The sequence below is a fragment of the Salvelinus sp. IW2-2015 genome, unplaced genomic scaffold (genome assembly GCF_002910315.2).
Source record: "Salvelinus sp. IW2-2015 unplaced genomic scaffold, ASM291031v2 Un_scaffold4009, whole genome shotgun sequence".
Taxonomy (NCBI): domain Eukaryota; kingdom Metazoa; phylum Chordata; class Actinopteri; order Salmoniformes; family Salmonidae; genus Salvelinus; species Salvelinus sp. IW2-2015.
The window spans coordinates 44,359-57,809 of record NW_019945281.1 but is presented as its reverse complement, the minus strand read 5'-3'; the positions used below and the strand labels follow the sequence as shown (position 1 = coordinate 57,809).

At 44.2% G+C, this 13,451-nt stretch overlaps 1 protein-coding gene across 1 annotated transcript in view; it reads left to right on the top strand.

The window, feature by feature from the left end:
• Window positions 1-1,417: 1,417 nt before the first annotated feature.
• The window catches only part of LOC112076767 (catenin alpha-1-like), a 43,416-nt gene continuing 31,382 nt past the window's right edge, over window positions 1,418-13,451 (top strand). Inside the window, exons 1-2 of the mRNA XM_070441448.1 lie at window positions 1,418-1,524; window positions 1,940-2,092. Of these exons, the coding sequence (XP_070297549.1) occupies window positions 1,492-1,524; window positions 1,940-2,092 (186 nt within the window). The 5' untranslated portion in view covers window positions 1,418-1,491. The remainder of the gene's footprint in view (window positions 1,525-1,939; window positions 2,093-13,451) is intronic.

Genomic DNA, 13,451 nt, shown 5'->3' with positions numbered 1-13,451 from the left:
GCATTAGTCAAGGAGAGAACAGTAAGAGATCAGAGATATCATTAGTCAGAGAGATAACAGTACAGATCAGAGATATCATTAGTCAGAGAGATAACAGTACAGATATTTCTCCTGCCCAAGTTATGAGATTCTCCTGAGGATGGATTTGGGTATATCACTTCTTCAAGCAGGTAATGAGTCCCTTGGTCTGTGGAGGTATATCACTTCTTCAAGCAGGTAATGAGTCCCTTGGTCTGTGGAGGTATATCAAATACCCGGAAATAAAAATGTCCTAATGCTCACAGCAGCTTCTTCATATTGATTATTCCTCCCCCTGCGCCACGCCACGCCTAGATGTTGTATGGTTTTTAATTGGCCAACCAATCACCTTGCTCCGAAGTGATTTCCCTGTTCTGTTCTTCCTAAGGGTGTTTGGAGGTTCAGATCAGGATGAGCGAACATGGCACAGGAGGAACTCCTGGGAAGAGCCGTCATTCCAACAGAGACCAAAGGAATTTCTCTCTAGTTCCCCCTCTCCAACACCGAATGAGTTCCCCCTCTCCAACACTGAATTAGTCGTCTCAAAAGAACAATGATACATCCCAATTGGCACCATATTCCCATTGTAGTGCACTCCTTTTGACCAGGGCCCATAGGATAGTAGTGCACTCCTTTGACCAGGGCCCATAGGATAGTAGTGCACTCCTTTTGACCAGGGCCCATAGGATAGTAGTGCACTCCTTTTGACCAGGGCCCATAGGATAGTAGTGCACTCCTTTTGACCAGGGCCCATAGGATAGTAGTGCACTCCTTTTGACCAGGGCCCATAGGATAGTAGTGCACTCCTTTTGACCAGGGCCCATAGGATAGTAGTGCACTCCTTTTGACGAGGAGTAGTGCACTCCTTTTGACCAGGGCCCATAGGATAGTAGTGCACTCCTTTGAGGGCATAGGATAGTAGTGCACTCCTTTTGACCAGGGCCCATAGGATAGTAGTGCATCCTTTTGACCGGGCCATAGGTAGTAGTGCACTCCTTTTTGACCAGGGCCCATAGGATAGTAGTGCACTCCTTTTGACAGGGCCCATAGGATAGTAGTGCACTCCTTTTGACCAGGGCCCATAGGATAGTAGTGCACTCCTTTTGACCAGGGCCCATAAGGATAGCTATGCACTCCTTTTGACCAGGCCCATAGTATCTCTGATCTGTACTGTTATCTCCCTGAGTAATGATATCTGTCAACTGTTTGTTTTTATTTCTGCTCTAATGGTTTTAAACCAACAGTAGTTGTTCATATGCATCTCTGGTCCGTCAAGTTTATCTCTGTATTATAAATGATTGTCTTGTAAAGGCCTGCGATTCATCCCTCAGTGACTTTCCTTCACCTCGCTGTCTCTCTTTCGCTCTGTCTTCGTCTGTGTAAATAGTCATTACCTCTAACCTTCTCTCGCTCTCTCTCCTCCAGGCTGGCAAGAAGGACAAGAGTGATGCTCTGAACACCGCCATCGACAGGATGACCAAGAAGACTAGGGACCTTCGCAGACAGGTTGGTCCCTCTTCTCCCATTCCTTCTCCAGAGACCTCTATGGGTTTATTTGTCTCCCCTTCTCCTCCTCTCATTCCTTCTTTCTCTCCATTCTCCCATTCTTTGTCCATATCTCCACAGACAGGTTGGTGCAAATCCCCCTCTTCTCCTCCCTCAATCTCCCTCCATTCTCCCATTCCTCCTTCCACAGACAGGTTTCCTTTCTCTATCCTTCCCTCCCCTGTTCTCTTCCTCCATCCTTCCCTCCCCTGTTCTCTTCCTCCCTCCATCCTCCCAGTCCCATTCCTTCTCCAGAGACCTTCACAGACAGGTTGGTTTTACAAAATATTTAGTTTCTCTGCCAGAGGCTTTTGTTTTTCCCTAGTACAGCTAAAATAACTGTTCAGCTGTTGAACTCCTCTTTCTCTCTGTGTAGCTGCGTAAGGCGGTCATGGATCACGTCTCGGATTCGTTCCTGGAGACCAACGTTCCTCTGCTGGTTCTGATCGAAGCGGCGAAGAACGGGAACGAGAAGGAGGTGAAGGAATACGCCCAGGTGTTCCGCGAGCACGCCAACAAGCTCATCGAGGTACGTTACCGAAAGTTACACGAACATCTCTTGGAGTTTTTTTAGTCAGATACTGTAGGGTGATGTCTTTAGGAGGTGTTGGAGATGGACCGGAGGATGGGGACATCTATGGGGGTAGGAACATTACTCTACACTCAACAAAAACACAACTCAACATGTAACAATTTCAAAGATTTTACTGGGAATACAGATATGCTTCTGTTGCCCACATATACCTTTAAAAAAAAAATCTGAAAACCAGTCCGTATCTGGTGTGACCACAATTTGCCTCGCTTCTCCGTCGCGTAGAGTTGATCAGGATGTTGATTGTGACCTGTGGAATGTTGTCCCACTCCTCTTCAATGGCTGTGCGTAGTTTCTGGATATTGGCGGGATCTGGAACACGCTGTCGTACACGTCTATCCAGAGCATCCCAAACATGCTCATTGGGTGACATGTCTGGTGTTATAAGGAACTAGGATCGACTTGCCCTCCAAATCCCAACCGTATCACATTTTAGGAAACCACAAAACTGACCTTAATTTCTCATTCTAGTTGCATGATTGATCTTGAAACATGTATTTTACAAACTCCTTCATGTGATGTGTTTTACACTGACGATACAATACAGTGACTATACAAAACATGAAGAACTCCMGCTCTTTCCATGARAGACTGATCAGGTGAATCCAGGTGAAAGATATGATCCCTTTTGATGTCATTTGGTAAATCCACTTCAATCAGTGTAGATGAAGGGGAGACAGTTTAATATATATATAAGGATCTCTACAGATAGGTGTTCCACCCACGGGACGGTTGAGCTAATGTGCGCTAATGCGATTAGCATGAGGCTGTAAGTAACAAGACCATTTCCCATGACATATACATATCTGATATTGGCAGAAAGCTTAAATTCTTGTTAATCTAACTGCACTGTCCAATTTACAGTAGCTATGACAATGAAATAATACCATGCTATTGTTTGAGGAGAGTGCACAGTTATGAACTTAAATGTATTAATTAGGCACATTTGGGCAGTCTTGGCAAAAAAAAAGACAAAAAATGCAATGGTTCATTGGATCAGCCTGACACTTTGCACATACACTGCTGCCGTCTAGTGGCCAAAATCAAAATTGAGCCTGGTCTGAAATAATACGTTATGGCCTTTCTCTTGCATTTCAAAGATGGTACAAATATATATTTTTTTTATGAGCTTTTACCAGATCTAATGTGTTATATTCTSCAGGATTATTTTCACATTTCCACAAACTTCAAAGTGTTTCCTTTCAAATGGTATCAATAATATGCATATCCTTGCTTCAGTTCCTGAGCTACAGGCAGTTAGATTTGGGTATGTCATTTCAGGTGAAAATTGGGAGAAAGGGGCGGATCCTTAAAGAGTTTTTTAAAGATGGACTTTTAATCCTTGAGACATGGATTGTGTGTGTGCCATTCAGAAGGTGAATAGGAAAGACTAAATATTTAAGTGCCTTTGAGCGGGGTATGGTATGTAGGTGCCAGGCTCAGCGGTTTGTGTGAAATACAGCGCTGCTGGGATTTTCACACTCGACAGTTTTCCTGTGTGTATTAATGGTCCACCWCCCAAAGGACATCCAGCCAACTTGACACAACTGTGGGAAGAATTGGAGTCAACATGGAACAGCATCCCTGTGGAACGCTTCCAACACCTTGTAGAGTCCATGTCCTGACGAATTGAGGCTGTTCTGTGGGCCAAAGGGGGGGGAGGGGGGTGCAACTCAATATTAGGAAGGTGTTCCCAATGTTTGATATTCTTAGTGTATGTTGAGAACAGAACAATTGAATTAGGCCAGTAGCTAGCACCCAGTCAAAGCAAATTCCTTATGTGATTGTGCTCCTGGCTAGCCGTGCAGTGTACAGCTGCAGTATGTGCGTGTTGTAATTCATTCTGTTTGTGAAAACACAAGCCAAAGAGGTATATGCCACGGGTATATCCTGAGAATGCAGCGCAATAGTCCTCGACACTCACACCAACTCTCCATCTAAACCAACACTGACTAAAGGCCTTGGCACATCGGATTCCATCTTTTTAAGATTATTAAGTGTCACACTGTGCGATGTTAAATTTAATTTTGATCAACCTGGCCAGATTGTGCGATTTAGCTTCAGTTCTGTCGTCACATTCTGCGATTGGCCTGCGAGGCTACGTCAGCCGATGTAGGCTACGTCAGCACCAACTGGATCTGATCGTGTGTCAGCACCGGCTGTTCAACATCAACTGGATCTGATCGTGTGTCAGCACCGGCTGTTCAGCATCAACTGGATCTGATCGTGTGTCAGCACCGGCTGTTCAGCATCAACTGGATCTGATCGTGTGTCGCACCGGCTGTTTAGCATCACCTGGATGTGATCGTGTGTTCAGCACCATGTATTGATCGTGTGTCCAGCACGGCTGTTCAGCACCAAAACTGTATCTGATCGTGTGTCAGCACCAACTGTAATCTGATCGGTGTGGTAGCACCGGCTGTTCACCATCAACTGGATCTGAATCGTCGTGTCAGCACAACTGTGATCTGATCGTGTGTCAGCACCGGCTGTTCACCATGCAACTGGAATTGATCGTGTGTCAGCACAACTTGTCACCTCGATCTGGATCATCGGTGTTCAGCACGCAACGTACTGATCGTGTTTCAGCACGATTGTTCAGCATCACCACTGTGATCTGATCGTGTGGTCAGCACCGGCTGTTCAACATCAACTGGATCTGATCGTGTGTCAGCACCGGCTGTTCAACATCAACTGGATCTGATCGTGTGTCAGCACCGGCTGTTCAGGCCTCACTCTATGCTTATGCGCAAGTGAAGTTAGGAAAAACTGAAAGTATGCAACCATGGAAATTGTTTTCTCCTAATCAAATAGACTTAAATAACATTGTCGCTGTAGAACGTTTGTTTTTCATCGGGTAGATTAACCGCAAATGTCATTTAAACAAGATTAATGAAATTCTTCTTCTGGCACAGCATGTAAAACGTTTAAATCTTACATTTACATTTAAGTCATTTAGCAGACGCTCTTATCCAGAGCGACTTACAAATTGGAAAGTTCATACATATTCATCCATATTCATCCTGGTCCCCCCGTGGGGAATGAACCCACAACCCTGGCGTTGCAAGCGCCATGCTCTACCAACTGAGCCACACGGGACCACATCTTAAACTATTTATATTATTCTGACTATTCACAATCGTATTATTGTGCGCAGGCTTAGTGCAGTCAGTCTTCCTAATTGGTCAGTCTCCGGGATCGGCTCGTAACACCCAGCCACACTACGTGATAACGGCTCAACATTTGTGACACTGCTAAAACTTTGTCAGAACCTACAACCGTACGTAGAGGTAGTTTTAATGACAGACATAGACCCTGTCACACTGAACGACCCAAGACGTCCGACAATCGTTTGCAACCTAAGAATTTCCCCCCCCAAAGTGGACATTTTAGTCTGGGACGGCAAAATCGTGGCGTTATATGGCTAAAATCATKGTCTGCGKAGGCTTTCATTCAACGGGCTTGAGCTTTATGGAAGATGCTGCAGCAGAAGCCGAATGGTGTTGTTGTCCCAAATGTCACCCTAATKKATATGTAGTGAACTACGTTGGACCAGTGCCTGTATGGCTAGTGCACTATATAGGGTGCCATTTGTGCCCTAGCCATGGTGTTGTGATTTAAGCCGTCAGACAGAAAGACAAACACTTTGTCTGATCTGAATGGCTGGTCACAGCTGTGGAGCCCCACTTTAAGCCTGGCCCAGAGTAGCCAAACCTCCCTCTGCCTGACAGGGTTAAGTGATTCCTCTGGGGATGGGGATTCATTGTCTGAACAGTTGGATCTCCATCCACCTACTACTTATTGACAGACAGAGACGGCATAAACACAGGGAGGGAAGGAAAGCACTCTCCCCTGCTGTTCAGCGACCGGTGTGTTGTGTTTTGACTGCCACAGTGATTTTCAAAAAAGGGGCCGCTTTGTAAAATAAATGTATTGCACTCTTTCTCTCTCGTGTTCCCTCTCTCATCCCCCTTCCTCTCARTCTCACGTCAGCTCTCAAGCGTTCTCACTCATTCTGTCAAGTCATTTCTAAGGGGTTTTATTGGCATGGGAGACATATGTTTACATTGCCAAAGCAAGTGAAAATAAACAGTGAGCTGTAACAAACATCTATAAACATATATATTTTTTTTAAATAACAGTAAACATTGCACTCAAAGTTCTCAAAAGGATGGACATTTCTAATGTTATATGATCACCTACGTACAGTGTCCAACACGATCCGCTTTCCCTAAAAGCATGATGGTCATGTTTTTGAGCAACATTAGCAGTCTTCATCAGTTGACTTGAAATCTGTTCCCCCAAGTGAATGAACTTTTGTAACTGTGTCAGAGTGTCATGCACTGACATTTTAAAGTGACCTCTCACTTGTCCCTATGGATGGCCCATGACGAACCCTTGCCATTTTGACTCTGTGGATGGTGCAGACTGGTTGAGTGGGGGCCCATAGAGTTACCATGCGGGACAGGGAGCCGGAGCAGGATATCATGCTGGCCAGGAGCAAGCCTGAGGAAATTGGTGGAAGCTGGTGAGGAATCAGAGGAAAGGGCCATTAGGATGTGGGATCCTGGGGGCCCACGCTGACAGCAGTGGCATTAGGGGACGACACAACTAGAAGTCCTCTGACACTTCAACTGAATGATTAGAGAGCACGCGAGCGAGGGGAGGGAGCACGCGGAGGGAGGGAGCGAGTGCGCGAGTGGGCGGGCACTGAGGTACGGTCATCTGGTCCATATACACCCTAATATGGATTAGAATGAGTAGAACATGGAATGGTGTTGAAAGGGGGATAATGCCCTGTGTAGAGCTATGGGCTTGACTACAGGGAAGGGGAGCGTCCATGTGGAGGCTGGTTTTGTGTTGTCGACTACAGGGAAGGGGAGTGTCCATGTGGAGGCTGGTTTTGTGTTGTCGACTACAGGGAAGGGGAGCGTCCATGTGGAGGCTGGTTTTGTGTTGTCGACTACAGGGAAGGGGTGTCCATGTGGAGGCTGTTTTGTGTTGTTGACTACAGGAAGGGGACGTCCATGTGGAGGCTGGTTTGTGTTGTCCGACTTACAGGGATGGTCCATGTGGGAGGCTGTTTTTGTGTGTGTCGACTACAGGGAAGGGAGCGTCCATGTGGGGCTGGTTAGTGTTGTCGACTACAGGGAAGGAGCGTCCATTGGAGGCTGGTTAGTGTTGTCGATACAGGAAGGGAGTGTCCACGTTGGAGGCTGGTTTAGTGTGTTGTCGACTACAGGAAGGGAGCGTCCATGTGGAGGCTGGTTTTGTTTGTCGACTACAGGGAAGGGAGTCCATGTGGAGCTGTTTTGTGTTGTCCGACTACAGGGAAGGGGAGTGGTCCATGTGGAGGCTGGTTTTGTGTTGTCGACTACGAAGGGGAGTGTCCATTGTGGAGGCTGGTTTGGTTGTCCGACTACAGGGGAGAGTGGTCCATGTGGAAGCTGGTTTTGTGTTGTCGAATACAGGGAGGAGTAGGATGTCCATGTGGAGGCTGGTTTTGTGTTGTCGACTACAGGGAAGGGGAGCGTCCATGTGGAGGCTGGTTTGTGTTGTCGACTACAGGGAAGGGAGGTCCATGTGGAGGCTGGTGGTTTGTGTGTGTCCGACTACAGGGAAGGGAGCGTCCATGTGGAGGCTGGTTTGTGTGTGTCCGACTACAGGGAAGGGAGTGTCCATGTGGAGGCTGGTTTTGTGTTTGTGCCGACTACAGGGATGTCCATAGTGGAGCTGGTTTTGTGTTGTCCGACTACAGGGGAGTGTCATGTGGAGGCTGGTTTTTGTGTTGTCGACTACAGAGGAGGTCCATGTGGAGGCTGGTTTTGTGTTGTCGACTACAGGGAAGGGAGCTGTCCATGTGGAGGCTGGTTTGTGTTGTCGACTACAGGGAAGGGAGCGTCATGTGAGGCTGGTTTTTGTGTTGTCGACTACAGGAAGAGCGCGTCATTGTGGAGGCTGGTTTTGTGTTGTCGCTACAGGGAAGGGAGCGTCCATGTGGAGGCTGGTTTTGTTGTGTCGACTACAGGGAAGGGAGCGTCCATGTGGAGGGTGGTTTGTTGTGTCGACTACAGGGAAGGGGAGGTGTCCATGTGGAGGCTGGTTTTGTGTTGACTAACAGGAAGGAGGTTCCATGTGGAGGCTGTTTCTATGTTGTCGACTACAGGGGAAGGGGAGTGTCCACGTGAGAGGCTGGTTTAGTGTTGTCGACTACAGGGAAGGAGCGTCCATGTGGGCTGGTTTTTGTTGTGTTTATTAAAAAAAAAAATCCCCAGTTTTACAATATTTGGTTAAAAAATGTATTGTAGATACTGAACAATAAATCCCTCCCAATTAACCGCTATGTACTGCTACATATGTGTATGGGTAGTCTATCAATGCATTGCAATGGAGCGTCTTTATTTCAGAGGATGATGCATTGGGTGCATCCTAATTGCACCTATTCTGCTATTACTAATATAGTACACTACTTTTGACTTAGTCTTTTGTTTCTGGTCAAAAGTAGAGCACTATATAGGGAATAGTGTCATTTCAGACACAGCCGTATATAAAATTCAATGTTATATAGGTGAGTCATCAGACTGGGATTCGACAGATTTGACTAACGAGACATTGTTACACTACAAATGACTAATTAGCGTCCATTTTTCTTACTTATAAAATGACTGTTATTTGCTATATTTATCACGGTGAAATAGCCATACGAGTATCTACTGATGATGTGATGGCTACAGTCATATATAGTGTATGTAAGGATGATTTGATGGCAGCAGCATAATATAGTATCTTAAGTGATGCGTGCACAGTCATAATAATAGTATCTGTAAGTGATGGCTGCAGCAGTCATAATATAGATCTGTAAGTGATGGCTGCAAGCAGTCATATATAGTATATGTAAGTGATGGCTGCATCAGTCATAATATATATATGTAAGTGATGGCTGCAGCAGTCATAATATAGTATCTGTAAGTTGATGGCTGCAACAGTTCATAATTATAGTATCTGTTAATGAATGTCTGCAGCAGTCATAATATAGTATCTGTAAGTGATGTTGTGATGGCATGCAGCATCATAAGTATCAGTATCTGTAAGTGATGGCTGCAGCAGTCATAATATAGTATCTGTAAGTGATGGCTGCAGTCATTATAGTATCTGTTAAGTGATGGCTGCAGCATCATTACTAAGTATCTGTACGTGATGGCTGCAACTAAGTGCATAATATAGTATCTGTAAGTGATGGCTGCGCTGTTCATAATATAGCTTGCACAGTCATAATATAGTATCTGTAAGTGTGGCTGCGAGTCATATATAGTATCTGTAAGTGATGTTGTGATGGCTCAGCATCATACATAGAGTCTTAAGTGATGCAGCAGCAGTCATAATAAGTATCTGTAAGTATGGCTGCAACAGTCATAAATATAGTATCTGTAAGTGATGGCATGCAACAGTCATAAGATAGTATCTGTAAAGTGACTGGTGATGGCTGCAACAGTCATAATATAGTATCTGTAAGTGATGTGATGCAAGCAGCATGCATATATAGTCATTCTGTAAGTTGATGGCTCGACAGTCATGCATGCCAGGTTTATTTTCTCAGGCTATCTTTGCTCAGGGTCTTCAGACCTATAGCTTGTCTCCAGATGGCACCCTATTCCTCATAATAGTACACTACTTTGACCAGAGCCCTCATTCCCTGTATAGTACACTACTTTTGACCAGAGCCCTATTCCCTGTATAGACACACTTTTGACCAAGCCCACCTGTATGTACAATACTTTTGACCAGAGCCCTATTCCCTATATAGTACACTACTTTTGACCAGAGCCCTTTCCCTGTATAGTACACTACTTTGACCAGAGCCCTATTCCCGATTATAGTACACTACTTTGACCAGAGCCCTATTCCCTGTATAGTACACTACTTTTGACCAGAGCCCTATTCCCTGTTATAGTACACTACTTTTGACCTCGTGAAAATAGTAGTGAACAAAATAAGGAATGAGTTCTATTTGATGCACCATATAGGCCTCCGGAGACCACAGCCTTAACCACTTTACTTGGAGCCACAGCCTTGAACCAGTACTGGACCACAGCCCTGAACCAGTACTTGGACCCAGCCCTTACAATACTTGGACCACAGCCTCCTGAACCAGTACTTGGACCACAGCCCTTGAACCAGTACTTGGACCACAGCCCTTGAACCTAGTACTTGGACCACAACCCTTAACCAGTACTTCGTACCCACAGCCCTTGAACCAGTACTGACCACAATGAACCAGACTGGCCAAAGCCTTGAACCAGTACTTGGACCACAGCCCTGGTGAACCAGTACTTGGAACCACAGCCTTGAACCAGTACTCGGAGACCCACAGCCTTAACCAGTACTCGGAGACCACAGCCCTTGAACAGTACTTGGACCACAAGCACCTTGAACCAGTACTGGGACCACCAGCCCTTGAACCAGTACTTGGACCACAGCCCTTGAACCAGTACTTGGACCACAGCCCTTGAACCAGTACTTGGACCACAGCCCTTGAACCAGTACTAAGCTGTCAAGGCAAAGGGTGGCTGCTTTTGAAGAATATCAAATATTAAAAAAAACATTAACTTTTTTTGGTTACTACATATGTGTTATTTCATAGTTTTGATGTCTTCTATTATTCTACAATGTAGAAAACAGTAAAACAGAAAAACCCTGTAATTAGTAGGTGTCTAAACCTTTGACTGGTACTGTATATAGCTACTCTACTGATGCGAAAATTTGACTGTAGGGTGTCAGCAAATATAATTAAAAGTTGACCCTATTCCTTATGTAAATAAGTATTCAGACCCTATGCTATGAGAATTGAAATTGAGCTCAGGTGCTTCCTGTTTCCATTGATCATCCTTGATGTTTCTACAACTTGATTGCGTTCCCCCTGTGGTAAATGCCATTGATTTTAGAGGTGATTTGGAAAGGCACACACCTGTGGCGGTCATGAAATTTTGTCAGTCGGTGATTGTCAAGCAAATCACTGTCGGTCTCACGGTAATTGACCGTTAATTAACGTAAACACATTTAGCATCTCCTGTCTTCCACACGCAGCCTACAAGCCACTGATGCAGACCTTTGGAACATCTACTTTAAAAAAAAGTCTAAATCCATGTAAATATAGCCTCACAATAAATCCATTATTTCTTTTAGACCGGTCTAAAGACACACGATATAAAGAAAATGTAGTCTATTTCAGAAGAGCAGAATATCATACTTGTGAGTTGTCCTGATGTGGCTCTGCCATYTGGCTGTGGGTTATGCTAGTTCATTTAGCAGAAGATTTGCTTATAATTTAGTGGCATTATTTTATATTATTTTATAGTATGAAGAATACAATTGAACACAGCTGAAAACATATGTTCTCAAATGATTTGAGGGAGTGCGCACAAGCGGCTATTCTGTGTTGAGCGGTTAACAAAGAAACAGGTATTCCTATATGCTTACTTTWGAGTTATTAATGTAACTTTAGTTCTACAAACGTTGGGCTGATATGTTTAGATTAATACATTGTAAGGCTGCGTGATGATTTGAAAAAAGTTGCTTGGAAGTCATGACCTCTTTGTTTTTTGTGCAGGCTGTACACACTACATCAGTCTCTCATTCACAATTTGACAAGCACTTAATAATGCCTTGAATTTCACAGCGGCATCCCCTTTGTGGCTGTAATACACCCTAACAAAAAGATATATGTGCCTTTTGCGACCCAGAGTGCTGCATTGTGCACTTCTCCCTGAGTGTGCTGCGCAATCCGAAGCGTCTCGCTCACACGTCTCCTCACAGGCTACAAGTGAAGACAGACACATCGGGGACGCAACTTAACGCGTCCTGTTCCAATTCCGAGATGCATATTAAAGATATTGGAAGAACTGTCCACATATCTTGTTGGCTGACGAAAAGTAAGAGTAGACCTAACGAACAGCAAAAGCATTAGCCTATGTCAATCTACCATCCCCCATAGTACAAAAATCGACCTATTCTGTGCGAGAAATAAATACTCCAAACAGTCTGGGACAGTGGTGGGATGCGATAGATCCCAAATTGAATACAACCACTAGCATCAAAAACCCTTTTATAAGCAATGTGGCTGATGCAACAGATGAGAACATTTAGCTTAAAATGTCGATACACTATTAGGCTATTTCTTCARATTAAGTGCAGCAATGTGCACAGGAGTAGGCTATAAGCACGACTCTTCCATTAGCCGAAAACACCATTATCAAAAGTGACCGCAAATGCAATTATGCCTGTAATTATTTTATTATYAAGGTGCATTTTTATGGTTAAAAACGTTCTTCCCCAAAACTGAAACTCACATTCTTCTTATATATGCCAGTTGCACCCCTTGTAAAGCGGGTTAATGTGCTTAATTTTAAGAAGTTATTTGGCCACTTTAGTTGTGATACAAACCTTATCAAAACATACAGGCCTCTGGACTAGTCTACGTGAGGTGTGATACAAACCTTATCAAAACATATAGGCCTCTGGACTAGTCTACATGAGGTGTGATACAAACCTTATCAAAACATACAGGCCTCTGGACTAGTCTACATGAGGTGTGATACAAACCTTATCAAAACATACAGGCCTCTGGACTAGTCTACATGAGGTGTGATACACAACCTTATCAAAACATACAGGCTCTGACTATCAAGGTTAACCAGCTTAACATGAGGTGTGCGACTATGATTCCGATATTCACAAGTGACAGGCTATATGTTGTACTCATAAGACTATTCTTGATTTTAATCTTGTCTTACATATATTACATAATATGTGAAGAATAGTTTTGATTTAGAATGACATTTATATGCACCTGTATCGAAACAGGGGCAGCTGGAAAAAATCATGTGTGATCTGTGTACTTATAATAGCGAATGGAGGATGCTTTTCCCTCTGGTTTATTCTGGCTAGCCAGGTAGGCTATAATCTGTTTGTAAAGCAATGTACTTAATATTAGGAAGTTGAGAAATAAATGTAGTAGGCCTAGCTATAGAAAGCTGGATGGATCCTTTTTAATAGAGGCCATAAAACCTGTTTTGTCATGCAACTTCATACCTTTAGAAATGTTGAGCACATGGGCTTCATAAAGTGGTTGATTTTAGATTTTTTGATTCATTTGCATTGACGTCAGAGTGATTAGAGGGACAATAGAGTGCTGAGTACAGCAGTTAGCAAGTTTGGTAGACTACAATGACAAGCGCAGCATCTATGAGCTGGGAGAAGAATAGTTAACTGGATTAACGTTCATGTGGAATTTGGACTG